At 45.5% G+C, this 27,258-nt stretch overlaps 1 protein-coding gene across 4 annotated transcripts; it reads left to right on the forward strand.

Annotated features, from left to right (window-relative positions):
- Positions 1-442: 442 nt before the first annotated feature.
- On the forward strand, positions 443-25,636 carry COPS7B (COP9 signalosome subunit 7B). Of its 4 annotated transcripts, none has more exons than XM_039489943.1 (7): positions 443-577; positions 10,372-10,548; positions 12,029-12,104; positions 19,424-19,512; positions 20,120-20,322; positions 21,878-21,983; positions 24,431-25,636. In XM_039489943.1, exons 1-7 carry the CDS (start codon positions 506-508, stop codon positions 24,587-24,589), a joined length of 882 nt encoding a protein of 293 aa, XP_039345877.1. In that variant the 5' UTR covers positions 443-505; the 3' UTR covers positions 24,590-25,636. The 4 variants fall into 4 exon arrangements, with proteins under 4 accessions (XP_039345877.1, XP_039345878.1, XP_039345879.1 ...); XM_039489944.1 differs by lacking the exon at positions 443-577 and adding an exon at positions 6,756-6,955; XM_039489945.1 differs by lacking the exon at positions 443-577 and adding an exon at positions 6,756-6,951.
- Positions 25,637-27,258: the final 1,622 nt, after the last annotated feature.

Genomic DNA, 27,258 nt, shown 5'->3' on the forward strand with positions numbered 1-27,258 from the left:
CATAGTAGAAATAGGCCTTAAGGAGGAAAAGGGACCAGCTCAATAAGTGTGTTCCATGTATAAAGGGGAAGCAGGGAATAAGAGGCAAAGGTGGTGGCAGGAGAAGCATACAAATGAGAGGCTGAAGCTGGCTTCATTGGCCTAGCAGAGGGGATGAGGGCATGACACAACCAGAGACAAGGACAGATGAGCAGCAAAAGGCAGTGTGGTGAAGATCCTTGAAGGTGAGGCCTAGAAGCTTGAACTCGATGCAGTGGAAACTGGGCAGCCAGTGGAGAGGTTCAAAGAGAAGGGTGTCTTGTCATTGATTTCAATAGGCTTTCGATCAGGTCCTCACACAGCTTGGTGTGATGGCTCCATGACCTGGCTAACGGGCTCCTGACTGAGCGACTGTCCAACTGCCATACACGTTCTAGAACTTTCACCCCAGGTCTCTGTGGCCCCACGGCCCAACTGACTGGTGACGTTACTACAGATTTACAAGCAGGCTCTTTGCCAGGCACTGATGGGAAACAAGGTGAATTATCCAGTGTCTAAAGAGGACCCCGGCTGCAGTGCTGTGAGGGGAGGAGATGATGTGAGTTAAAGGATAATGCCGACATTAAAAGATAAAATGGGGATTAAAAGAGTAAACCTGTGATTTGCTGGATGCAGACAGCAGCGTGGGCGGAGGCAAAGGGCTGTAATAGCAGAGTCAGTTTAAAAGGGGAAAGAGACAGCTGGACATTTTTGTATATTTTTTAAAACTGGAGCTTTGCTGAGCTATTTCTCCACATTCAGCATCATCCAGCCACATTGCTGTGCAGCTGAGGCAGGAGATATCAGGATTCAATCCAATCAAGAGGCCATCCGGACTGATCTGTATAGGGTCAGCTTGGGAGGGCGTGATGCTATCCTATTCAGCCTTTGTCCTCAGGCTCCATCCACAATCCCAGAGTAGGTGCCATGTGTTTGCAAAAATAATCCATGGCAAATAACTAGAAATTAATATTCCCATGTATATTTCCAGCACTAGGTTTCAGAATCAACACCCCTTAAGACAAATGGGGCCATTCACTCCTCTTCTAGTGCTATTGTTTCAGACCGTCTGCAGACTCAGTACAGTGAAAAATAAATTGTGTTGCGGGACCTACTTATGATACGGTTAAAAGGCAGCTCTATCTCACAGTGCAGATGAGACATAACCATGTTTTCATTGAGGCTCTGCACCATTTGTTACAGCCCTGCTGGTTCCCCCTTGTGGAAATTCCAGGCTGCTGTACTGGACCCAACCTCTGGACCTTGTGTGCTTCCAAGCCAATTGGGTCTGAGCAGCATCCATACACTGTCCGTAAGTCTGGCCTCTCAGGCACACCCCTGAGGTGCAGACTACCACTCTGGTACCCCTTCTCTGGGATGTGGGACCCCATGGTCCAGTTGCCTTGGGCCCCAAAACCAATGCTGAACCCCCTCCAGTCTCTTCAGTAGTTTATGCAAGCTGTCTCCAGAGCTCTACCCTTGTGGACACTCCAATTTACAGTTTAACCCTTCAAGGACCACATGACAGCTAAAGCAAGGAACCCCCATGTTTTGCAAATGAACTTCTTAAACATGCACACTTTACTCATAGAAAAGTACAAGTGAGTTACAGACATGAAAAACAACAGATATCTTCATGTAAGCCCTCCCTCAATTTCCTCATTCCTCCTGAGAACCCTTTGGATCTTGGTCAGTGTCCTTCAGGGGTCCAGACTCCTCCTGCTCCCACACCTCCTGCTCAGTCTTTTAGTTCTGCAACGGTGTGCACCCCCGTTTGCTTGAGAGCATCTCTTCTTAATACCAATTTCCAACACCTTGTGCTCCTTCTTTCCTATCTTTGGGGTTTTTTCCATTTTCCCACCCTCTGTGAGATTGCTGGCCATTAACAATCAGTGCCTTGGCTAGTAGCCTCCACTGTCCTGCCAGGGCAAGACTGGTCAATTGTTGATGGCCCTGCTTCAGTTTCTCAGACATTGTTTTCTGCCATAAAACAGAAAAGACGAGGTGGGTGAAGTAATATCTTTTATTAGACCAAGATATTACCTCACCCCCTTCTCTCTAAGGTCCTGGGACCACACAGCTACAAGACTGCAAACATCAGATGGAAGATTATAGTTAAACATAGAGTCCATAATATCAAATGGAATTCATATATTACACAGACAGGTTCCCCAAACTATCACACCAAACAAAACATAGCTAGGTCCCTTTATGCCACGCTCTTTCACATTCACGGTTTTCTTTGCAACACAACTACGAGGGTAAGAAACATCATTTGTTTTTAATGAGACCTTACATTCTGTGGTGTGCTGTGGCCTCAGAGAACTGCTGGTCTGAGGTATCGCTCCATCCTGACTCCGTCCTGCTTAGTTTATAAGAACACAGCAGGTAGAACTTTCTATGTATTGTATGCAACTCTGTACTGTAAATCCTCATCTGGGGTTTGTTGACTCCCCACTCGATAAGTCAGTTTGTTTCATTAGTCCTGCCTTCCCATCATCCACCCCCCATCTCCTCCTACTCCCATCCCATGACTGGAGCATAAACTAAACTGGTCAGTGTCCAGTTGTCTTCAAAAAAGGGATTGAGAACAAAAGAGCTGCATCAGTTGCAAAGAGGAAAGGGTCAGGGGAAGGACAATTGGCTAAAAGCATGATCTTGAAATTCAATTGCTGTCTGGTTCTTGGAAATTTATTCCCAATCCCTCAGGCAGCCCAGTGAAATCAAGCAGGCTAGCATCACACTTTTTCCTCTTTACTATCACCTAGCTGCACACATTCATCACTGATCCCACTGCTATAACCTTTGTCCACACTTTGGTGATCTGCCGTCTTAATTATTGTACCCTTCTCTTCTCTTACGTCAACATCTTTATTCTGTCCAAAACACTGGTGCTAAAGAACACTCAAATAAGAGGGTGTTTGGGATCATATAAGTACCAAGACATAATTTCACTCATCGGAGATATTCCAAGGCTAAGATATATTAAGTTCTTTGCTTCTCCTAGAGCATCTTTCATCTGAGGATCTCAAAGTGTGTTGCAAACATGAATTAGTTAAGCTTCGTAATACCTTTAGGGGCCTTATTTTCCCACCAGAGGGTATGAGTAATTCCCACTGACTTCAGTGAAAGTTACTCATTTCCTGAGGTAAGAGATCCAGATTTCTGTGAAGTATGAAATTGTTACTATCTCCATTTTACAGATCAGGGGACAAGCATGGAGAAGTGAAATGACTCTCCCATTGTCACACACTGAGTCTCTGGCTGACAAGGAAAACAAACCTAGGAGTTCAGATTCCCCATTTCTTATTCTGACCATTGTTGTTCCTGACGCTCCTCCACCATCAACTACTGCAGTTACTTTAGGAAAAAATAAGGACACAATTTTCAGAAGTTTTCATTAGTTCTGTGTGCCTCAGTTTCTGGGTGCCCAACTTGAGATACCTTGGCTTAAAGGTATGAAGGCACCTAATTCCCATTTAATTGGGCTCTTGTGTCTGATTTTCATAGGTTCTCAGGATTTCAATAGGAGTTGTGAGTCCTGAACATTAGGCACAATATGCCTCAGGTCTGCCATACAGAAACTGAGGCACACAAAATGAGTGAAAACTGAATATTTAATTTCCCATCTCTGTCGTGTCATGGTGCAGGAGACGGACTGGATGACTGTCAGTTCTCTTCTAGTATTAGTGATTTGGTGAATTAAGGGATGGTGCTAAGTCTGGTAGCCTAAAAACAGTCCTGTACCAAAATTTTGGTTTGACAAGTGCTGTTTCTTTGTACCATGACTTGGCTCTGCCCGTCTGCTCAACCCTGGACAAGGTTATTGAAAAATACAAGAATCCTACTCTGGGAGAGTGACGGAGAACATTTCAATGCCCTGTCATCAATGCAGAGACAGGCTAGTGTAATATGCAGTCGTGTGCCAGCAAAGATATGCAGCAACTTGAATTTTCATTAGCAGGCTGTCCAGCAGAGTAGCTGCTATTTTATCCAGCCCACATTTTGGTTAACTGAGAGATTATCTGAGATCAGAACAGGACAAGTTTTGTAATTTTTAGGGCCCCAAGCTACCAGAGGAGGGATTGGGCTATGACTTAACTTCCCCCTGCAGTCTCATAGTGTGGAAACTAAACTGGCCCATGTCCTGCCAGATCAGTACGTGACCCTAAACATAGGTTCCCAAGTGATTACACACCTACATTACTGTGCAAGAAGAATGTCAGGGAAAGTGTGAGACCCTTACTGAATGAGGGAGGCAACATAGTGACGGATGATGTGGAAAAAGCTGAAGTACTCAATGCTTCTTTTGCCTTGGTCTTCACAGACAAGGTCAGCTCCCAGACTGCCACAAGTACTCCTGTTCTTTTTACGGTATGGGGAGGAGATGAACAGCCCTCAGTAGTGAAATAACAGGTTAAGGCAGGAGTTCTCAAACTAGGGGTTGGGACCTCTCAGCGGGTTGCAAGGTTCTTACATGGGGGGGTCACGAGCTGCCAGCCTCCACCCCAAACCCTGCTTTGCCTCCAGCATTTCTAACGGTGTTAAATATATAAAAGGGGGGGGTCTCACTCAGAAGCTTGCTATGTGAAAGGGGTCACTAGTAAAAAAGTTTGAGAATCACTGGGTTAAGGACTATTTAGAAAAGCTGGACGTGCACAAGTCCCTGGGTCCAGATCTAATGCATCCAAGGGTGCTGAGGGAGTTGGCTGATGTGATTGCAGAGCCATTGGCCATTATCTTTGAAAATTCATGGCAATCAGGGGAGGTCCCAGACAACTGGAGAAAGGCAAATATGTTGCGTTGCATGCGGGGGGATAAAAACACAAACAAATAATATGATTGCAGCTGAATTTATTTATTATTACAATGCATATATATTATATAGCTTTTTTATATTAGTAACGTCAACACACATTACATTACATTGCTGCTGATTGTTTTTTTTTTAACACACACACTTTTCATGCATGGCCCTTTTGGTTTCCCATTTCATTTCCCATGCAACTTATCTAATTAATTAACCTGGCATTTTTGCCTGCCTGGCAGTTCCCTACTTTCTCATATAACTTTATTAAACTCTATCTCCTCTCTGTCCTTGTGTGCTGTTCCCTGCTAAAACAAAATAAAATAACAATAAAACAAATATAGTGCCCATATTTTTAAAAGGGAAGAAAGAGAACCCAGGGAACTAGAGACCGGTCAGCCTCACTTCAGTACCCAGCAAAATCATGGAGCAGGTCCTCAAGGAATCCATTTTGAAGCATTTGGAGGAGAGGAAGGTGATCAGAAACAGTCAACATGGATTCACCAAGGGCAAGTCATGCCTAATTAACCTGATTGCCTTCTATGATGAGATAACTGGCTCTGTGGATATGGGGAAAGCGGTGGATGTGATATAATTTGACTTTAGCAAAGCTTTTGATATAGTCTCCCACAGTATTCTTGCCAGCAAGTTAAAAAAGTATGGATTGGATGAATGGACTATAAGGTGGATAGAAAGCTGGCTAGATTGTTGGGCTCATTGGGTAGTGATCAACGGCTCGATGTCTAGTTGGCAGCCGGTATCAAGTGGAGTGCCCCAGGGGTAGGTCCTGGGGCTCACTTTGTTCAACATCTTCATGAATGATCTGGATGATGGGATTAATTGCACCCTCAGCAAGTTCGCAGATGACACTAAGATGGGGGGAGAGGTAGATGCGCTAGAGGGTAGAGATAGGGTCCAGAGTGACCTAGACAAATTGGAGGATTGGGCCAAAAGAAATCTGATGAGGTTCAACAAGGACAAGTGCAGAGTTCTGCACTTAGGAAGAAAGAATCCCATGAACCGCTACAGGCTGGGGACCAACTGGCTAAGCAGCAGTTCTGCAGAAAAGGACCTGGGGATTACAGTGGACGAGAAAATTGATATGAGTCAGCAGTGTGCCCTTGTTGCCAAGAAGGCCAACGGCATATTGAACTGTATTAGTAGAACCATTGCCAGCAGATCGAGGGAAGTGATTATTCTCCTCTGTTCAACACTGGTGAGGCCACACCTGAAGTATTGCGTCCAGTTTTGGTCCCCCCACTACAGAAGGGATGTGGACAAATTGGAGAGAGTCCAGTGGAGGACAACGACAATGATTAGGGGGCTGGGGCACATGATTTACGAGGAGAGGCTATGGGAACTGGGGTTATTTAGTCTGCAGAAGAGAAGAGTGAGGAGGGATTTGATAGCAGCCTTCAACTACCTGAAGTGGGGGTCCAAAGAGGATGGAGCTCGGCTGTTCTCAGTGGTGGCAGATGACAGAACAAGAAGCAATGGTCTCAAGTTGCAGTGGGGGAGGTCTAGGTTGGGTGTTAGGAAACACTATTTCACTAGGAGGGTGGTGTAGCACTGGAATGGGTTCCCTAGGGAGGTGGTGGAATCTCCTTCCTTAGAGGTTTATAAGGTCAGTCTTGACAAAGCCCTGGCTGGGATGATTTAGTTGGGGATTGGTCCTGCTTTGAGCAGGGGTAGGACTAGAACCTCCTGAGGTCCCTTCCAACCCTGGTATTCTATGATTCTAAGAACACTCAGATGTCTTACCCTGACCTTGTCCCCTGCCTGACCTCTGACCCTGATCTGACCTCTGACCCCAGCCTGACCTCTGACCTACACAGTAACGCTCAGCTGTCAGCTCCCTTGACCCTGCCCCAGCCTGACCTTTGGCCTGCCCAAATGCTGGCCACGAGCCGGCGCTAGGCCCCGCTTGTGCCGTGACCCAGGCTGGCCCGCGGGGCGCGCGCCCATTGCCCTGTCCCAGGGCCCGGCCGGCGGGCGGAACGCGGCGCGCGGGCGGCGGGGGCCGGGGGAAGGAGCGGAGCGGAGCGCAGGACGCCGGCGCCGCTGTCATGGCGGCCTGAGGAGCAGCGGGGGAGGCGCCGGGAGCCGGACGGAGGCGGCCGGAGCAGGCAGGTAAACTCCCCCGCTCTCACAGCTCTAGGGCGGCCCGAGGGGGCTCCCCGCCCGCGCTTCCATTCCCCGCCCCCGAGCACCCCCATGGCTGCCGGGGCTCTCCCGGCTCCAGGCCCCCGATGCTCTCTAAGGGGACGAGGCCTCCCCCGCAGCTCCCCTTGTCTGGGCTCCCATCGCCCCCTCACAGCTATCGGGGGTCTCCCTGGCTGGGCCCCCCATGAACCCTCCCTTCTCTGAGCCACCCCGGGGGGATCTCCCTTTGGGCCCCCCATGGACCCTCCCTTCTCTAATCTAACCCGGGGGAGGGACTCCCTGACTGGGCTCCCCCGGACCTCTCTCTTCTCTAACATACCCCAGGCCAGGGGTTCTCCCTGACTGGGCGCCCCCTGAACTCCCCTGAGCTGCCCGGGAGAGAGGTTTCCCTGACTGGACCCCGCATGGGTCTCTGGGATCTTCATTGTCCCCTTCCTTTCCATCTACATCGGGGTGGAGAGAGGATCTTTCTTGCCACCTACACTTTCACTCTCTACGACTTCGGTGGAGAAGGCGGGGTCAATGTGCTCTGGTGTAAACTAGCAGTTTTCTTGTTGCCTTCAGTGAAAGGTGCGTTCACCAGTGCTTGGTGTGAATTGGTAGCTTTGTCTGACTGTAGGTGTAAGCTCTGTAACTTGAGTCCGCCTTTAATATTTATGTGTCCTGTGCAATGAGAGGTTTCTGTCTCCAGGACTCCTTATTTTCCTAAAAGCCCTTTGCCAGTTTGAATTAGTTTCTGATTATGGTCTAAACACGTGGACATTTGCAGAGACCTCTGTTATGCTCCTCCTGTTGGAGGCAAAGAGTTCTACACAGAAGATGCACTGTACATTCAGCTTTAACCCTTGTTGTGCTGAGTGGTTTGCCTGCTACATCCAGGAAACCCCCTGCTTTCTCCCTTGCACTCACACTGACCCTAGCCCTAGATGCTCTGATCTTTGGATAGTATGTTGCTGTGGGAAATCTGTATGTTCTTTTTCCTTTCACTCCTGAGGGTCAGTTTGACTTGACCCTGCCTTAGGACTTGTGGAAGGAAGAAATCTAGGCAGTGAGTACTGCACCTGTGTCTCTGGAGCTTTCAGGCAGCAAACATGCATGGTTTTGTATTGGAAAGATAAAAATGTACCTGAAATGTGAAGTTTGAGAAATAGGGTGGAAAAATCCTGTTGTGCACCAGCCTAGACAACCAAAAACAGGGTATGAACAAGTGAAATGTGACTGTGAGACAAGTGCGACTGTGCAAGTGAAAATACTGGGTGTATGGCTTTCCAGGCTCATTTGAACTGAAAACAAAACCTAGCTACCTCCTCAGTTCTTAGCAAACTGAAGAAGAAATAATGAATGATTTTTCCACCGGGCCACTCATGCCAGGCTTGCCATTTGCTTCTGTGCTACCAACCTGCTCCTGGGGATGGCACTTCCAGAAAAGTGTGTGCATAACTGGCTGTGTGGAAAAGTGCAATCTGGAGTGTGGACAACAGAACAGATCCAAAGAAAGAATCCAGCAAAATTGGTAAATGATCAATTTCTTCCAGGAAGATAGCCCTGACCCATTGTCTAGGGTCTGGAAATGAGTCAAAAGATCTGGATTCAGTATCCATCTCTCACCGATGTTCTTGAGCTAACTCTTTCACCTTCGAGTCTGTTTACTTATCTGTAAAATGCGGATAATAATGCTTACCTAGTCTTGGAAAGCACTTTGAGAGCTACTGATGAAAGTACATAAGTGCAAAGTTATGCTGTTTCATAGGTCACACAAAAATGAGCTGGAGGAAGGGAATGTTTCATATAGGGCAGCCATAATTTCATGCTGCATTTGTGATGCTGATTGTCCTTTGATAAATTACCTTAAAATATTTCTTTCATCTACATAGCAATTGCTTTTCATCAGGCTAAAAAAAAATCTATTTAGTATTAATCTGGTAGCCTCAAATGATACCTGGGAACCAGAAAGTATCACTATGGTGCTTCTGTCACCTGTGATTTAAAAAATAAAAGAGGTGGAGACTTTGCACAACTTTCACAACAGGACCAGGAATACCTACTCTGTCATAATCTTGTACAACACATTCAGCACTTGTAGTGCCTTGGAGGATAGTCTTGTGCTTAAGGCAAATGCCTGGGAGCCATGAAATCTACATTCATTCACAGTTCTATCACATTCCCTGTGTGATCGTGAGTTAGTCACTTGACCGCTTTGTGCCTCAGTTTCCTTTTCTGTGAAAGCAGATGATAAAACTGATTTACCCCTTAGATGTATTTGCAGACACAGGGTAACTATATTGCCAACACAGAGTGTGATGGCAGCTCAAGTAGACCTATGTGAGCTAACTTTAACCTAACTTGCTTGGATAGTGGAGTAGTAAAGCTGCAGCAGCCTGTGCTTCAGTGTAGGCAGTACAAGCCCACCCAGAACCCTAGTGGGACTAATGCAGACAAAGGTTAACAACAAGATCTTGAAATTGTCACCAGAATATGTCATTTGTAAATATAACATGAAAAAATCATGTCCAATAGTGATTCAGGGCTTAGGAGATCAAGTTCACTGTAGCTTGCACATGACTTGTAATTTACCACATTTATTTATTTTCTGAACTTGTCAGCTGGTAACTGGATTTGACATTTCAGAGCCCAAATTATAATGCTCAGAGTGAAGAAACAGGTCAAATGTATTGGACCAGAACTGAAGACAAAGATTTACCTTTATAAAGAGAGGTTTGTTTTTTTTTTAAATCATTTAAGCCTTGTAATTAACACAAATCAATGTAACTCTGCTCTGTTGGCAAAAATACACTGTAACCAAGTAAACTAGTGACAGAGCTTTTTCATTTCCCCCTCTTTGGCTCTGAAAGCAGTTGGAGTTCTATTTTCCTGCCTTGTTAACTGACAGGTATTCAGATACTATTGGGAAAGATGCACTATACAAGCCTATGTAAGTGGATTATATATAGGTTAAATCAGTTGCTGTTCGTTTGCTGTGTAATGAGTTGTGAAGTGGAAGGAGTCTCACAAAACCCTCCACCAGTGTTGTCACCACTTGGCAGTCTCAAAAGAATTGAAAGCCTGAATTGGCCATGGAATCTGAACCCCCCTTCCTAGTCCTAGAGGAACCATTCCAGGGCATCGGTGAGGCACGTTGGCAGGACAGTGTGCAGGACACTTTTAAAGCTAGTGCCTGAGCTGTTGCTGCTCTGTGGCTAAATAGGACTTTGGCCTCCTGGGCTTAGTCTTGCACTCATCACTAGCACTGAATTATCATAAAAAACAAGGCAAAGTTAAGTGTGGAATGTTACCATCCTGGACATGCTTCCTGATCCACTTCTAAGCAGCGCTTTGCACAAAGATGGAGGAAAGAGTCATTAAACCCATTTATTTTTTGGCAGATTGAAAAACCTAGAATGGCAGGAGAACAGAAACCGTCCTGCAATCTTCTTGAGCAGTTTATTTTATTAGCCAAAGGCACCAACGGATCAGCTCTGACTGCTTTGATAAACCAAGTGCTAGAGGCTCCTGGGGTTTATGTCTTTGGCGAGCTGTTGGAGTTAACAAACGTGCAAGAGGTAAGAGTTACGTTTCTATCTCTTTTCTCTCCCCCACCCCCCACTCCTCAGTTTAAGGGATCTCCTAGGAATTTCCATGCACATGGAGATTTTGCCATCTTAGTCTACTATCTTGGGGAAAGCCTGACACAATTTACCACAGTTTTCCAATGCTTCTATCAAGCCCTGAGTCAAAATGACAGATTTACAGAGAATTGTGAGGATCTGGTATACATGAGGGGATCACTTTTCTCATATGTATTTATTTGGATTTAAATAATAAAATGATGCCTATGCAAGGCTCCAGGCTTCCTAACTTGTGACTCTTAATACAATAAAATTTCAGCAACACTAAAATAATCATTTAAACTATTATTTCAGCCAGCCAGCCACCAGCAAAAAAGCTCCTTTATATTCCGTCATTGTTCTGGGAAGCATACCATTAGCCTTCTCTAAAACTCCTGTCACACATGTATTTTGCAGCATGCCCAGAAGATCACCACGTTTGGGCTGTGTCAGAGGAAAATGGGGAGCAAGTTTCAGAATCCCAGAGCCCTCCTAGAGAACACTCTGTTAGCAGCTCCCTGTCTCTTACAATGAGTGAGATCTAGCTCCAGCACCTCTGCTGATTGCAGTTATGGCAGCATGGCACTCAGGAAGCTCAGCTTTCCAAACAGGCTTTTGTGCATGGACAAAAATGCCATCAAAAGTTTCCTCCCAGTTTTTTCATGCAGCAAATCATGCAGATTAGGAGAACTGAAATACCAACCCAGGCTAGTGTAACAGCTGTTGTTCCTGTGCAATATTTGCTTGTCAGAGGATGTACAGAACTTTGAGGCAGATAACTTAAAATGCTCTAACTTGCTTTGCTTGGAGATTGTTTGTGGTTTTGCAGGTTAACTGTCTCAGATTCCCAGTGTCCAGTAAGGATTCTTAACCAGCCAGCACCATAATCTGCTCATCTGTCATGTGATAAGAATACACAGCTGAATTTAAGGGGACACATTTTTCATTTTCTCTCTTAAGATGCTGCATGAAGCAGCTGACTCTATAAACTAAACTCAAGTTCTAATACACCTCTACCACGATATAACGCTGTCCTCGGGACCCAAAAAATCTTACCGTGTTATAGGTGAAACCGTGTTATATCAAACTTGCTTTGATCCGCCGGAGTGCGCAGCCCCCCCCCCCCCCTCCGAGCATTGCTTTACCGCATTATATCCTAATTCGTGTTATATCGGGTCATGTTTTATCAGGGTAGCGGTGTACATGGAATTGGTTGTATCATCCTGATTCTAAACTACTGAAATGTAGTGCTGATTACATGACTTTGGAAAGGTCCAACCCTCTGACAACTGAAAATAGCCCTTCTTTTATGTATTTTTGAAAAGTTACATATTCTGTGTGGAATTAAAGCGAACACTGTGGAGAAGCTGTATACCAATATCCTATTGGTCATTATTGGCTTACGTAAGATTTCTTTTGCTTTCCTCCTCTTCAGCTTGCTGAAGGGCCTAATGCTGCTTATTTCCAGTTGCTGAACCTGTTTGCTTACGGAACGTATCCAGATTACGTAGGTAAGAGATTGCACTTTGCAAATGCTCTAAGAACCTGGTGACAATTTAATGGGCTGTGAGTGGGGGTAATGCAGTCTCTTCAGAACTAGCTTTTGCAGCTTCTCATTTTTTCTAGCCAGGAAGCTCAAGGTAGCTGACTTACCCAAGTGTGTGATGTCTCCATGAATGTGGCAGGTTGAAAGGATCTAAGGGTAAAATTCTGTCTGTCAGAGGCTTTCTGGATGACTGGGGGCTACCCAGTTTATTGCACCCAATTCAGCACGTATGATTACCTGCCCTATATGTGTATTCGGTGCAAGGAGCTCCTGGCCCTCAGAAACCATGTATGGGCTTTGGAGACCAGGGTGGTTGAGCTGGTTTAAGGGAGACAGAGAGAGGTACATAGATGAGACTTTCTGGGACACAGTAGAATGGTCCCACTCCCGGTCTGACAGCCTCTGTGCTGTTGAGGAGGATGAAGGTCTCAGGGAAGGAGAGCATCGAACTGGAGCAGAGAGAAATGAACCCATAGTTGGGACCCTCTTTCCAGATGATAATGTGGTATCCTGTCACACTGAGGATACCTCTCTGAGGGAGAGAACTCCAGTTATTAGGAAGAGACTGGTATTAGTAATGGGTGATTCAATCGTTAGATAGCTGGGTTTGTGATGACCAGGAGAACTGCATGGTGACTTGCCTTCCTGGTCCGAAGGTTGTGGATCTCTCGAGGCATCTAGATAGACTTATGTGTAGTGCTGGGGAGGAGCCGGTGGTCATGGTACATGTAGGTACCAATGACATAGGGAAGGATAGGAGAGGGGTCCTGGAGGTCAAATTTAGGCTGCTAGGTAAGAGATTGAAGTCCAGGACCTCCATGGTAGCATTCTCTTAAATGCTTCCAGTTCCACATGTGCAGTCAGTTAGACAGGCAGAACTGCAGAGTCTCAATGCGTGGACGAGACGATGGTGTAGGGAGTAGGGGTTTAGATTTATTAGGAACTGGGGAAACTTTTGGGAAAGAGGGAGCTTATACAGGAAGGATGGGCTCCACCTAAACCAAAATGGAACCAGACAGCTGGCATTTAAAATTAAAAAGATTTTAGAGCAGTTTTTAGACTAAGGGCTGGGGGAAAGCCAATATGTGCGGAGGAGCACATGGTTCGGACAGAGACATCCCTTAGGGGAGGATCTACTAATAGAGATTCTCTATGTCCTAGTAAGGAGGAGAGTATGAAAGATAAAATACAGGTAGGATCTGATGAGAAACAGTCAAATGAAAAAAAGTCTCATTCAACTGCATCATTCAATTGTAATGGAAGACTGCTAAAAAGTGACACGTTTTAAAAGTGCTTATATTCCAGTGCTAGAAGTCTAAATAATAAGATGGGTGAACTAGAGTGTCCCATATTAAATGAGGATGTTGATATAATAGGCATCACAGAAACTTGCTGGAATGAGGATAATCAATGGGACACAGTAATACCAGGGTACAAAATATATCGGAAGGACAGAATAGGTCATGCTGGTGGGGGATTGGCACTATATGTGAAAGAAAGCGTAGAATCAAATGAAAGTAAAAATCTTAAATGAACCGAACTGTATCATAGAATCTCTATGGATAGTAATTCCTTGCTTGAATAATAAGAATATATCGGTAGGGATATATTGCCGACCACCTTACCATGATGGTGATAGTGACTGTGAAATGCTCAGGGAGATTAGAGAGGCTATTAAAACAAAAAACTCAATAATAATGGAGGAATTCAACTATCCCCATATTGACTGGGTACATGTCACCTCAGGATGGGATGCAGAGATAAAGTTTCTTAACACCTTAAATGACTGCTTCTTGGAGCAGCTAGTCCTGGAACCCACAAGAAGAGAGGCAATTCTTGATTTAGTCTTCAGTGAAGCACAGGATCAGGGCCAAGAAGTGAATATAGCTGGACCACATGGTAATAGTGACCATAATATAATTAAATTTAACATCCCTGTGGTGGGGAAAACCATGCTAAAGGAGCACTCAAGGACGATTAGGGGTTTGGAGAGGGTCCCATATGATGAAAGATTAAAGAGGCTAGGACTCTTCAGCTTGGAAAAGAGGAGACTAAGGGGGGGATATGATAGAGGTATATAAAATCATGAGTGATGTGGAGAAAGTGGATAAGGAAAAGTTATTTACTTATTCCCATAATACAAGAACTAGGGGTCACCAAATGAAATTAATAGGCAGCAGGTTTAAAACAAATAAAAGGAAGTTCTTCTTCACGCAGCGCACAGTCAACTTGTGGAACTCCTTACATGAGGAGGTTGTGAAGGCTAGGACTATAACAGCGTTTTTAGAGAACTGGATAAATTCATGATGGTTAAGTCCATAAATGGCTATTAGCCAGGATGGGTAAGGATGGTGTCCCTAGCCTCTGTTTGTCAGAGGATGGAGATGGATGGCAGGAGAGAGATCACTTGATCATTACCTGTTAGGTTCACTGCCTCTGGGGCACCTGGCATTGGCCACTGTCGGTAGACAGATACTGGGCTGGATGGACCTTTGGTCTGACCCGGTATGGCCGTTCTTTGTTCTTATGTAAGGCCATTGTGGAGAAACTAAATGAATTCTTTGCATCAGTCTTCACGGTTGAGGATTTGAGGGAGATTTCCAAACCTGAGCCATTCTTTTTAGGTGACAAATCTGAGAAACTGTCCCAGGTTCAGGTGTCATTAGAGGAGGTTTTGGAACAAATTGATAAATGAAACAGGAATAAGTCCTCAGGACCGGATGGTATCACCCAAGAGTTCTGAAGGAACTTAAATGTGAAATTGCAGCACTACTAACTGTAGTCAAATGACTGGAGGACAGCGAATGTGGCGCCAATTTTTAAAAAGGGATTGTAGTGGGGCAGCTGCCCCATTCTGGTGTGGAAGGGGTTAGAGAAAGCCAAAGAGGCTGCGCAGAGTCCCAGCCAATCATGGAAGGGCTTAGTGGGAGCCAATCAAGTGGAGGCTTGAAAGCAGCTAATCAGGGCCAGGCTGGGCCCTATAAGAAGGCTGCAGGGCAGAGAGGAAGGCAGTCTGTCCCTCGAGGGCAAAGGGAGAAGAACTGGCTCTTAGAGAGAGAGAAGCACCTAAGACAGAGCAGGGCTGGGCAGGGTCAGCAGGGGCTGGGCGAGCTCTAGGCTGATGACTGCTAGACTGGGGCCCTAACACAAAGGGGCAGAGAAGGTGCTAGGGCTATGGGGAAGTGGCCCAGGAAAGTAGGCCCTGAAGCCAGGGGCTAGATTAGAGACTGCATTTGGCTACTAAGGCAAGTAGAAGGACTGAGGGCCGCCTGTCCCCCAAAAGCAGGAAGAGGGGCACAGCTGAAGGGCCGTGTCCCGAAGAGGACACCGCAGTCCGGGAGCGACGCGGGTCTAGATGGTGGAGACGGTGGAGGAAGTGGAAGTAACAGCAAGTGAGACACTGCTAGGAAAAGGTGCCCTGGTGGGCCAAGAGAGCTAATTCACAGAATGACCAGCAGGAGGCACCATGGTGGTGGGTCTGCACCATTACATGGCTCCAGAGATGACCCCAGCAATTACAGGCCGGTAAGCCTGACTTCAGTGCCAGGCAAACTGGTTGAAACTATAGTAAAGAACAAAATTGTCAGACACATAGATGAACATAATTTGTTGGGGAATAGTCAACATGTTCTTTGTAAAGGGAAATCATGCTTCACCAATCTACTAGAATTCTTTGAGGGGGTCAACAAGCATGTGGACAAGGGGATCCAGTGGATATAGTGTATTTAGATTTTCAGAAAGCCGTTGACAAGGTCCCTCACCAAAGGCTCTTAAGCAAAGTAATCAGTCACGGGATAAGAGGGAAGATTCTCTCATGGATTGGTAACTGATTAAAAGATAGGAAACAAAGTAGGAATAAAAGGTCAGTTTTCAGAATGGAGAACAGTAAATAGTGGTGTCCCCCAGGGGTCTGTACTGGGCCCAGTCCTATTTAACATATTGAGAAATGATCTGTAAAAAGGGGTAAAAAGTGTGGTGGCAACATTTGCAGATGATACAAAACTACTCATGATAGTTAAGTCCCAGGCAGACTGTGAAGAGCTACAAAAGGATCTCTCAAAACTGGGTGACTGGGCAACAAAATGGCAGATGAAATTCAGTGTTGATAAATGCAAAGTAATGCACATTGGAAAACATAATCCCAACTATATATACAAAATGAAGGGGTCTAAATTAGCTATTTAGACTCAAGAAAGAGATCTTGGAGTCACTATGGATAGTTCTCTGAAAAAGTCCCCTCAGTTTGCAGCGAGAGTCAGAAAAGCTAACAATGTTAGGAACCATTTGGAAAGGGATATACAGTAAGACACAAAATATCATATTGCCTCTATATAAATCCATGGTACACCCACATCTTGAATATTGCGTCCAGATGTAGTTGCCCCATCTCAAAAAAGATACATTGGAATTGGAAAAGATTCAGAAAAGGGCAACAAAAATTATTTGGGATATGGAATGGCTGCCATATGAAGAGAGATTAATAAGACTGGGACTTTTCAGCTTGGAAAAGAGACGACTAAGGGGGGATATGATAGAGGTCTATAAAATCATGAGTGGTATAGAGAAAGTAAATAAGGAAGTGTTATTTACTCCTTCTCATAACACAAGAACTAGAATTAATAAATGAAATTAATAGGCAGCAGGTTTAAAACAAACAAAAGGAAGTATTTTTTTCACACAATGCATAGACAACCTCTGGAACTCCTTGCCAGAGGATGTTGTGAAGGCCAAGACTATAACAGGGTTCCAAAAAGAACTGGATAAATTCATGGAGGATAAGTCCATCAATGGCTATTAGCCAGGACAGGCAGGGATGATGTCCCTCATCTCTATTTGCCAGAAGCTGAGAATGAGTGACAGGATGGATCACTTGATGATTACCTGTTCTGTTCATTCCCACTGGGGCATCTGGCAGTGGCCACTGTTGGAAGAGAGGATACTGGGCTAGATGGACCTTTGGTCTGATTCAGTATGGCCGTTCTTATGTAAATCTTTTTTTCATCTGACTATGGAAGAACAGCAATAGCCAGACTGTTACGTGCTGGTCTAGACGTTTAGAGTGGGCATTTTACCTGCCTCTCTTGGGCTGAGTCACTGTGACATGAATTGACTTGCACTGGTATTCACGCTCTCTTCCTAAAATTCAAAAGACACTTATTCTGCAGAGGACAAACTCTCCATCTCTTTTGAAATTAGAGTGGTACCCATTAGAGAATCTCCCCTTTCAGGGGTTTGTAACCTAGTCTTGAAAATCCATTCTGAATTGAAACTTGTTAAACAAGGTTTGTATCATGTTTTGTGTAGTGACTGTGTGTGCACAAATACAGTATTTGTGTGTGTGCACATAGGCTGTTAGACAAATAGTCCATTTTTATGTGCAAAAGTCCAGTTTGATTTGGTGGTTGTGATAATTTTGCATGCAGATTAGGCACACAGTTGCATGTGCTTTTCACACACAATTGCACGTCTGTCTTTGGAAACTGGCCTCTCGTATCTGTTTAAATAAAAGCACTGCATCTACTAGTGGGTTCTTAGAAGATTAATTATCAGTGTCACAATTTGACTGGGTTGAGTTGTTTTTCTCTTCTTGAATGTCTTAAACATCTTTGTTTGGGAGATACTTGGCAGGAACTAAACCTGTGCTGTAGTCTAGGCTTTGCTGTGTTTTTGGAATACTGAGAAACTAGCTACAAAGGGATTAATCTAAAAAAGGAACAGCTTTTCTAGTCCAGCCTTAAAACAGGCCAGAGAGCCTTCTTGCTTGGAAACCATTGGCTGTACTCAAGAAAGGTGTCATGCAACAGACCTATCTTGCTCCTAGGCTTCTATAACCTCTTCATGTGGTAAAGCAAAATAAAGACATGTCCACCAGGATGCCACCTTGGAAATAGCCACTTGTATATAATTTCAAAGGCACCAAATCTGAATCAGGATAGCATGTCTATCTGAAGGTGCATTCCAACCTTGATGTGCCTTTGTGCTTACACTTCAGTTCTGATGTGGTGCAGTGCAGTATTAATATTTGTGAGCAGCAGCCTGAATCCAGAGTATCACAATGCTTTACAAATAATTCTGTCCAGGATGTCATTGATGCCCATCACAGTAGTGGAGGGGAGGGATAGCTCAGTGGTTTGAGCATTGGCCTATTTAACCCAGGGTTGTGAGTTCAATCCTGGAGGGGGCCACTTAGGGATCTGGGGCAAAAATTGGACCTGCTAGTGAAGGCAGGGGGCTGGACTCAATGACCTTTCAAGGTCCCTTCCAGTTCTAGGAGATTGGTATATCTCCAATTATTACCTTTATTACCTTTAGTATCTGAGCACTTGAGTTGTAAAATCTGGAGAACAGCTTTAGTAGATGTATTGGGGTGAAAGCTCCGGTAGATATGGAGCCAGTACAAGCTTCATGAATTCTTTGCAGTCTGTGGGTCTCTAGGATGTGACCAGTTAGAGGACCAGTCTGCTCTGCATGGGTGTTAGATCCTGGGGCATGACTTGTAAGAGTAGGGATGTTCACTAATATCCTTGACTTAAGCTTCCCCTTCCCATGGAAGGTTCTATTGAAAAGTAAGATAGTAAGGGAGAGAGTAATCACTGCCTTCCAAATAAAAATGGGTACAGGAAATGAAAAGAATTGGGTGAGATGGATAAGATAACCTTAGTGTCACGGAAATACTAACTCTTTCATTAACACACATATTCCAAAGAGCGCCTTTGCTTTTGAAAGCAGCCGTGAATACTCTAGAAGCATGTGGATACTGCAGTGATAAAATGGCCATAGAAGAATCTAGATTAATAATGTCTCTTCTCTCCATGAATCTGATGTTTGACACTTTCATGCATGGTTCCCAAGTGCTTCAAAGAAGTAAGTATCATCCACATTTTACAGCTGGTGAAACCAAAGTCCAAGGTTTTATTAGCATGAGCCTGCTGAAAGAGGACAAATAGTTTGGTCTTGGAAACAAAATATTAACCATATGTCTTGGCAGGATTTCACCTGTAGACATGTGAATTATGTTCTGTATTTTTGTGGTTCTGGTTTTGGAATTAGAACAGTTAATAATTGACTTTCTTTTTAATTCTGCCTCTGTTTCTCCTTGGGTATGGTCCAGCTGTTACTTATGGCAGCACTGTCTTCTCAATAGCACCCCTTCGTAGCAGGGGTAGTACTTAGTGCTACTGACTTCTGGGGTGCAACTCAGTCAAAGACTTTGATCTGAAGGTTTTGTTTAATTCTTGAAGGAAAATCCGTAACTTTGTTCTCAATTTTTTTTACATTGAACAGCAAACAAGGATAACCTGCCAGAGTTAACGGGGGCCCAGAAGAACAAGCTGAAACACTTGACTATTGTAAGCTTGGCTGCCAGAATGAAGGTAAAATATAGAAATCTTGGCTAAGTAATGCCAGCCATTTCTGCAAGTGGCATCCAAGTATTGTACTCGGGTTTGCTTTAGGCTGCATGTGTGCTCTGGAAAACCTGTGACTGGAAAATTACCTGCAATGTACAGTGCTCCCCTGTATTCATGGGACTCAGTAACTTATGAACGACTTCCAAGGAGTGAGAGCTTGGAATGGCTGAACAGCTCTATAAAGAGCGAGAAATGGGCATTCTGGGAGGAGAAATCAGATTGGCTAATGGAGGCGGGACCCACTCACCCATCTACCTCTTGAAAATCTTTGTCAGTTCTGGGTGGAGGAGGGAATTGACCGTTTTACCTTCCGCAGTGCTGCCACCCCAACCCACTCCCCAGAACTTATTGTAATAAAGGCTTACAGGAATGTCTTGTGTGTGACGTAACCTAATAGTATCTGCTTCCTTTGATACAATTTGATACTTTCCCACTTGCTGTTTACCAGCAGGATGTGTACAATAAATATTTGTTTGATTGCAAGCTTCTACTAACCCTACTTCCAGACTATGCTCAGCTTTCCATTCTGGACCCACAAGTGACTGTTTGTTCTTGGATTTCCTGTTTCTAGTGCATTCCTTACTCTGTGCTGCTCAAAGACCTGGACATGAGGAATCTGAGGGAGCTGGAAGATCTAATCATTGAAGCTGTGTATACAGACATTATTCAGGGGAAACTGGATCAGCGCAACCAGGTGCTGGAGGTGGATTTCTGTATCGGCAGAGACATTCAGAAGAAGGACATCAGTAATATTGTTAAAACACTCCAAGAATGGTGAGGCAGGAGGCTCCTCCACCTTGTCTGATTTGCCTTTTAGGAATATCTCAAAGGAAATAGCTTGCCCTGGCTTTTTCTGAGTCCTGTAAGAATCAAATGTTAGCTTAGTTTCAGCATATTCCATTCATTAGCTCTCTTACACCATGCAAAGTCACTTCTCGAAGGGTCCCTCCTGGCCAAAAACCCTGATACCCTCTCCAGTACTTCTTACAGATGCTGTCATAGTAGTACATCCAATTGTACTACTGGCTTCCGATTCTGAAGTTACCTCAGTTCTTACCGTAGTTACCTCGGCTCTTTGCTTTAGGGCCTCTCCTACAGTCATGCCAAATTGACATCATGGCCTTAACCTAGAGACAGACATCTTGTAGAATGACACCTTCCTGCTGCCATATTAATTTTTCTGATCAGCAAAGACAGATTTGTCTGCTAATCCTCTGGTGATGAGAATTACTCAGGCAAATCTTAACAAACTGTATCTCAGAGTCACAGTACTTTAAACTTCACCTCTGAAGTGTTTCAGATATCTCTGTAGGCCTCCCTTCATTGCTGGAGATGAAGCAGACCTCATGCTTTTGGCCGAGACCATCTTGTTCTGGTTACTCGTGTATTTTTATCAAGTTTCCAGTAATCTGCCTTTCAGTCCTGTAAGATTCATTCATTACCCAAAGGAGTTGCCACTTTTCTAGGCCACAGGGACTGTGACTGATTCCCAGTTGACTACATAATACAGTGATTGCCTAGCTGTTACGGGCGCATTAGAAATAACAAAGATTAAGTAGCTGTGGAAGTATGGTAACCTGGGTCACTTGGTTTTTTCCCTTTTCCCTTCTCCACTCCTGCTTCCCCCTCACTACAAGGAAGGAGTGCAGCAGCTTCTTGGATCTTTCTGCATTGCTTGGTGTGCAACTCTGAACCCACTTCAGATCCCTTTCCATTCCGTCCCACTGTGAATGGGAGCTGAAACTGTCATTGAGGGAGGAGTGTTCTTGTCACCCTGATTGTTTATTTCTTAGGGGGACCTTGTCAGTGTGATTTTGATTTTCTGAGTAATCTTAAAAAAACCCAAAAACCCCAGTTTCTGATCTATCCCCCTTTACGTAGCAATTCCTGACTTTTAAAAAAGGTTTGAACATGTTTTTTGGCTTCTCTGTGGTGAATCTAATAGAGCAACTCCACCAGACATGCTGGGACCAGCCCCTGCTTCACACCCCTCTGCTGCCTCTTTTGTTTGGCTTTGCTGCTGCTGGCAAATATCTTCTTACAGGGCGCAAGGACGTGTACACATGTGAACTCCTAGACTGGCCATCAGCAAAGCAGCAAAACTGAGTAGATGCATGTTCAAACCTTTTTACACAAAGTAAACACTGAAACAATAGAATAAAACATCTTTTTCCACTCAGTTCTTTCAGCTCTAATCATCTTCACTGCTAATGTTAAATATAAGCCCCCTAACTTTCATACAGAACTGTGTTGTGTTTTGTTTTGTTCAAATTGAGTGTCCCTTTCAAACTGTCCAGCATTGAACACACGAGTGTTGTTACATTTTCAGGTGCGATGGGTGTGAAGCGGTTCTGTTAGGAATCGAACAGCAAGTGCTTAGAGCCAACCAGTACAAAGAGAACCACAACCGAACTCAGCAGCAGGTAGAGACAGAGGTAGGTGTAGAATCACTCCTGTCTGCTCTGGTGATGAGTGTGTCAGATACACCTTCAAGTTTCTCTTGGTGAATTTCTGTGCTTATTAAAGTGAGAAACTAAGAGGCCTGGCTAACACATAGTGCAAGGGTAGGCAACCTATGGCACGTGTGCCGAAGGCGGCACGCGAGCTGATTTTCAGTGGCATTCACACTGCCCGGGTCCTGGCCACCAGTCCGGGGGGCTCGGCATTTTAATTTAATTTTAAATGAAGCTTCTTAAACATTTTTAAAACCTTATTTACTTTACATACAACAATAGTTTAGTTATATATTATAGACTTCTACAAAGAGACCCTCTAAAAATGTTAAAATGTATTACTGGCACGCGAAACCCTAAATTAGAGTGAGTAAATGAAGACTCGGCGCACCACTTCCGAAAGGTTGTTGACCCCTGACATAGTGTGAGCAGGAGTCTTGTAACCTTCCTTTGCACTGCACTGCCGATGTCCCTCAATTCTTACCTTGCAGCACTCCATGCTATTCAGTCCACGGCTTCTGCTAGGTGGAGACTGACAATCATGCCAAGCAGGTGTGCTAATCTTGTGATGCACCATCTAGGAAAGAACTTGGATTCCTCCACTCCACAACCATATTAACTTCACTGATGAGCTAAGACAGATTTGACCACTGACCTTCTGATGTGTGGATTTCTGAGTCATCCTTTGTAAACTTGCTGGGAGCTCCTTGCGTTGATTTGTTAGGAAACTAATTTTTTAACACACAAAACATGATGGAAATCTGATGTTTCTACAACTTTAGTTTTCACTGTGAATAATGAAAATCCAGAAGGAATAAGAAAAAATAGTTGATTTGTTGTAAAGCTAGGAATGTCGTTAAAAATCTCTCCATAACCATTCCTAGACATCCCTCTGAATTCCATCTGAAGTGGTGAAAGTGTGGTAAATTCTTTCCTTAGAAACCCTAAATTGTAGCCGCAAAAAGTGTGTTTGAAAACTGCTTCCATCACTGAGAGTGCCTCATTTGTTAACCTTGCAAACGTGGACAGCCCTCTGACATCCCAAGGAATAGATACAAGGGACTACATTTTCAAAACTGGCTAGTGAGTTTGGGTACCCAACGTGAACTCCCATAATAAAGGTTTCTCGTTCACTGGATGAGTCCTCAACAATTTCTGAAAGTCTGGTTGATTTAATGTGTCAGCCTGAGTACCCCAAAATGACACCCAAAATCCTGAAATCGCTTTTTGAAAATTTGAGCCAAAATGTTTTCCCCCCTAATCCTGTAATATCCAGAGATGGCCAACAGAGGGCAGCATAAGCACATGGTTTTAGTCTCTGCTAATTATATTTGCTTGTGAAAACAAAACTACAACTGCAAAGGTGAGAGCAGTCCTCCTGAGAGTCTAGCTCGAGGTTTATTTCTTGCAATCCTGCATCCTGGCAGGCTCATGCTGGCCTTTTGAAGCTGTTTATATGCAGTGATTTGACTGGTGCCCAGGACACATTTGAGGAGTCTGGTGGCACGTTAAAGACTAACAGATTTATTTGGGCATAAGCTTTCGTGGGTAAAAACCCACTTCTTCAGATGCATGGAGAAGTGGGTTTTTTACCCGCGAAAGCTTATGCCCAAATAAATCTGTTAGCCTTTCAGATGCCACCAGACTCCTTGTTTTTGTGGATACAGTCTAACACGGCTGCCCCCTGAGACTTAGGACACATTTGGTTTGCTGGGCGTTTCTAGCCCTGGGGAGTCTGGACTCCTGAATTCTGTGTTCATTTCAGGCTGCATTTGTTTTTGTCAGTTCACTAATTCTTTTCGTGGCACCCCCTGAGGTCCGGTGTTTGGAGGGTGAGGTGCCATGCAGGTGGCACTTCCCACTGCTTCCTGGTGCCTGGGGAGCATACTACTGTGCTTGCTCGCCGAACACACCCCAGGTCTTGAGGGTAGCCTCCATTCCTACCTTGGAGGAGAATTGTGGATCAGTTGGCTGATTGGTGCGAATGGTTTTCCCTTCCCTTAGCTCTGCAGAGCTGTTCTAGGTGTGGAGGTTTTTTCCTCCCCACTTCTCCCTGTCAGTAAACAGACACTTGAGGTCTGCAGACTGGTGAGATGGCTGCCTCCTTCAGTCAGGCAGTGGAAAGTCTTTCTTGCTTGTCACTGTGCTACTCCTGGTGTCTAGTAGCAGATATCTGCAGCCCGCAATTGCCTCCGAACCAGGTCTAACATCGAGTATTACCAGGTCAGGTCATCTACAGGTTGTTAATACCAACACCTAATAAAATCAGATTGAGAGGATTTAATGTGTGTGCATGGGGAGATTTGTATCCAGCGATGAGTTACTCTTAGAACTCAAGGGCATTTCCACCCTGTGCTTAGGAAGGGGGCTTCCTCTCTGCAGTGGGGGTGGAAGAAGCAAATGCTGATTCGCTGTCTCTTCTCGCTCAGGTCACAAACATAAAGAAAACATTAAAAGCCACGGCCTCATCATCAGCACAAGAGATGGAACAGCAGCTGGCAGAGCGAGAGTGCCCTCCCCACGCAGAGCAAAGGCAGCCCACAAAAAAGATGTCCAAAGTCAAAGGGCTGGTCTCCAGCCGCCACTAGAACCTGCCATGTAGCCATCGTTCAGCCATGAATGACGACAGAAGGAGCGATACAGGCCCCGTGTCTCCTTTTCGGTGGGTTCTGGGCCAGTCCTCTCCAGGCTGACAAATATAAAAGCCCTGTTTGAATACAGCCCCAAACCGGCTAAGCTACAGTGTGCAAATCTCATTCACATCCAAGATGCCGCCTGTTCTCCTAGGCCTTTAAAGAGGGACTTTCAGCCAGAGATAATTACCACAAGGGGCAGAAAGCCTGCGACACCAGGGGAACGGAATCTCTGTGGAAGGTTTTGCTCCCTCCCGGCCAGCCTGCCCGTGCTCCCTCTTGCGAGGAGTTTGCCATGCTGATTTAGAGTCAAGATAACGTCTTCCATGGCACCCGGCTGAATCCCAAAATTGGGACTTGGCTATTGAAGCCCCAGGCTGGGAGAGAGGAAACTACCAACACAGATCTCTCCAATCCCAAGGGGAAGGCAAAACATTACTAGACCAGGAGCAGCGCTACATTGAAATCTTCCACCTTCTCCAGGCCCCTCTGTTTTAATTCACACTCTCCCTCACTCTGTGAAGGTGAGATCCAGTGCTGGGCTGTGTTCACTTACCTGTTTACTGCCCTTAAGCCTTTTAATCTGCCGCTGATTTAAAGAACTAGGCTACAGCGGTGAGGCTTCAGCACGGCGAGGAGGAAGCAAGCAGCTCTCTCTCGAGCTCTCCGTGTTACAGGTGGCTGGGGACCTACTGGAAGTCATGTTCCTTCTCAGTGTGTCTGCATCCTCCCAGGGCTGCTTGTGAATTGTTCCCTTCCTGAAATCTTTAAAGCATAATCCCGTAAATCTTCCTTGGAGATGACGTGTGGTGTGGCAGAGGAGCCGCTGTGGCTTGGTGGCAGGCCAGTGGCCCAGAACCCGCTGACAGGCGTGGCAGTGACATCCCCTTGCTGAAGCGATGGACTTTACTAGCCTTTCTGAACTTGAACAGTTTCAGGTTGTATTTTACTCCTTTTTTTTTTTTTGTACATTGTTGTGATTCTAAAGCATTTCAGCCTTTGTTTTGTGTTTGATATTTGTTACAGGCTAACTTCAGGGGACTTGTACCTCGTGGGGGAGGTTGGAGGCTGTTTGTTTGTTTTTTTAAGGGGAGGGCAGGGTTGAGATCTAAACTGCAATTCACATAAAAAAGTGCATTTTGGAACAAATTAAATGCTGATTTAATGTAGGAGTCGAGTCTTGGCTTTGGAGCAGCCATGGGCAAGCACTGTCTAGGCTAGCTGGGCGCTGACACGGCCCTCATGGCTGGGTTATCGGAGTTCCTCGCTGACACCTGACTCCATCTTCACCTGCACCTGGCAGGCAGGGAGGTGTCCTTCCCATTTTACAGACAGGAGCGGAGGCACATAGAGATGTGACTTGCCCAAGGTCATGCAAGTGGTCTGTGTCAGAGCTAGGACCTGCACCTAGGTCTCCTGAGTCTTAACCCCTTACCCCCAGGACCAGGAGGCTTGAGACTGTCATACTTTGCTATCACAGTCTTCACAAAGTGAGGCACTCCCAGGGAGCGACAGTCAGCTTGTCTGAGCACTGGTCACAGCCTGGCCCATCTTCCTTTCAGTTTATCCATGCACTCTGCAGTGAGAAGCAACTTCTGTGCTGGGAAAGGCCAGCTGTATAAGCAGAAGCTCATGTCTGCTGTGGGAACCAAAGGGTCCTTCGGTACAAAGGGCGGCATTTCTGAGACTTTTCTAGGAGAACATGGGGGCAGGACCTTGCTATAATTCAACCACCAACAGCTTCAGCTGGCCTTACGTAGGTGTGTCCCATGCGAGGCACCCACCCACCCTCCTCTTACTGGTAGCTTGAATTCTTTGCTCTCTGCACATTCCCATTCTTTACCCTAGAGCATGTTCTAGGGTTTGGCATGAGTCTGCAGAAGTAAATGACTCTTCTCACCTATGCACAGACACAACCGCCACTAATAGTGGAGACAGGTGGACTATCTAAAATACCTTTAACCTGACGTGTGAGGAACAGGGCTGCCTCTGGATTAGTTCCCTTGATTCCTGACTGTGGGCTTGGCTACACTTACAAATTTGCAGCGCTGCAGCAGGGTGTGAAAACACACCCTCTCCAGCGCTGCAAATTGCGGCGCTGCAAAGCGCCAGTGTAGTCAAAGCCCCAGCGGAGCAGCGCCGCAGCGCTGTCTGTCCCCCCACCCCACAGTGAGGTGGAGTACGGACAGCTGGGAGGAGGCTCTCTCCCAGCGCTGGCGCTGACCGCTGCGCGCGCGCCGCGGCAGCGCTTTGAAATGAAAGAAATACAGCATGTTTCCTCTTCTGTGCCCCAACCTCATTCCTCCCTCCCCCCCTGCCAAGCCCGCAAGCCAACTAAAAAGCCCAAGTGCTGGTGACAGATGCTGTAGTGACAAGCCTAGAGCATGAAGTCGTCTTTGGACATATCCCTTCCCTAGGCAGCAGCTGTGCTAGCTTTTCCACGCTGCCTGGCTAAAGGTGCCTCTACTCTGCCGGGCGGAGAGGAGCGTGTGAGCTTCCTGCATGCTCACGCCTTGGCCTCTGGGGGGCTAAGCCGGATTTTTGTGAGGTGGGCCCCCAGGCTGAGCCCCACTGGGGAACTCCAGGTAAAGTGCCGCACAGCCACTGCAAACTGTTGTTGGTCA

The sequence above is a fragment of the Mauremys reevesii genome, linkage group 9 (genome assembly GCF_016161935.1).
Source record: "Mauremys reevesii isolate NIE-2019 linkage group 9, ASM1616193v1, whole genome shotgun sequence".
NCBI classification, from domain to species: Eukaryota; Metazoa; Chordata; order Testudines; family Geoemydidae; genus Mauremys; species Mauremys reevesii.

Bases quoted from the DNA above. Each gene is read 5' to 3' on its own strand.
- COPS7B (XM_039489943.1), top strand. From the start codon at position 506: ATGGGAAACAAGGTGAATTATCCAGTGTCTAAAGAGGACCCCGGCTGC. The intron at 20,323-21,877 runs GTGAGGCAGGAG...TTACATTTTCAG, and splicing joins GTTAAAACACTCCAAGAATG to GTGCGATGGGTGTGAAGCGG. The intron at 21,984-24,430 runs GTAGGTGTAGAA...CTTCTCGCTCAG, and splicing joins AGCAGCAGGTAGAGACAGAG to GTCACAAACATAAAGAAAAC.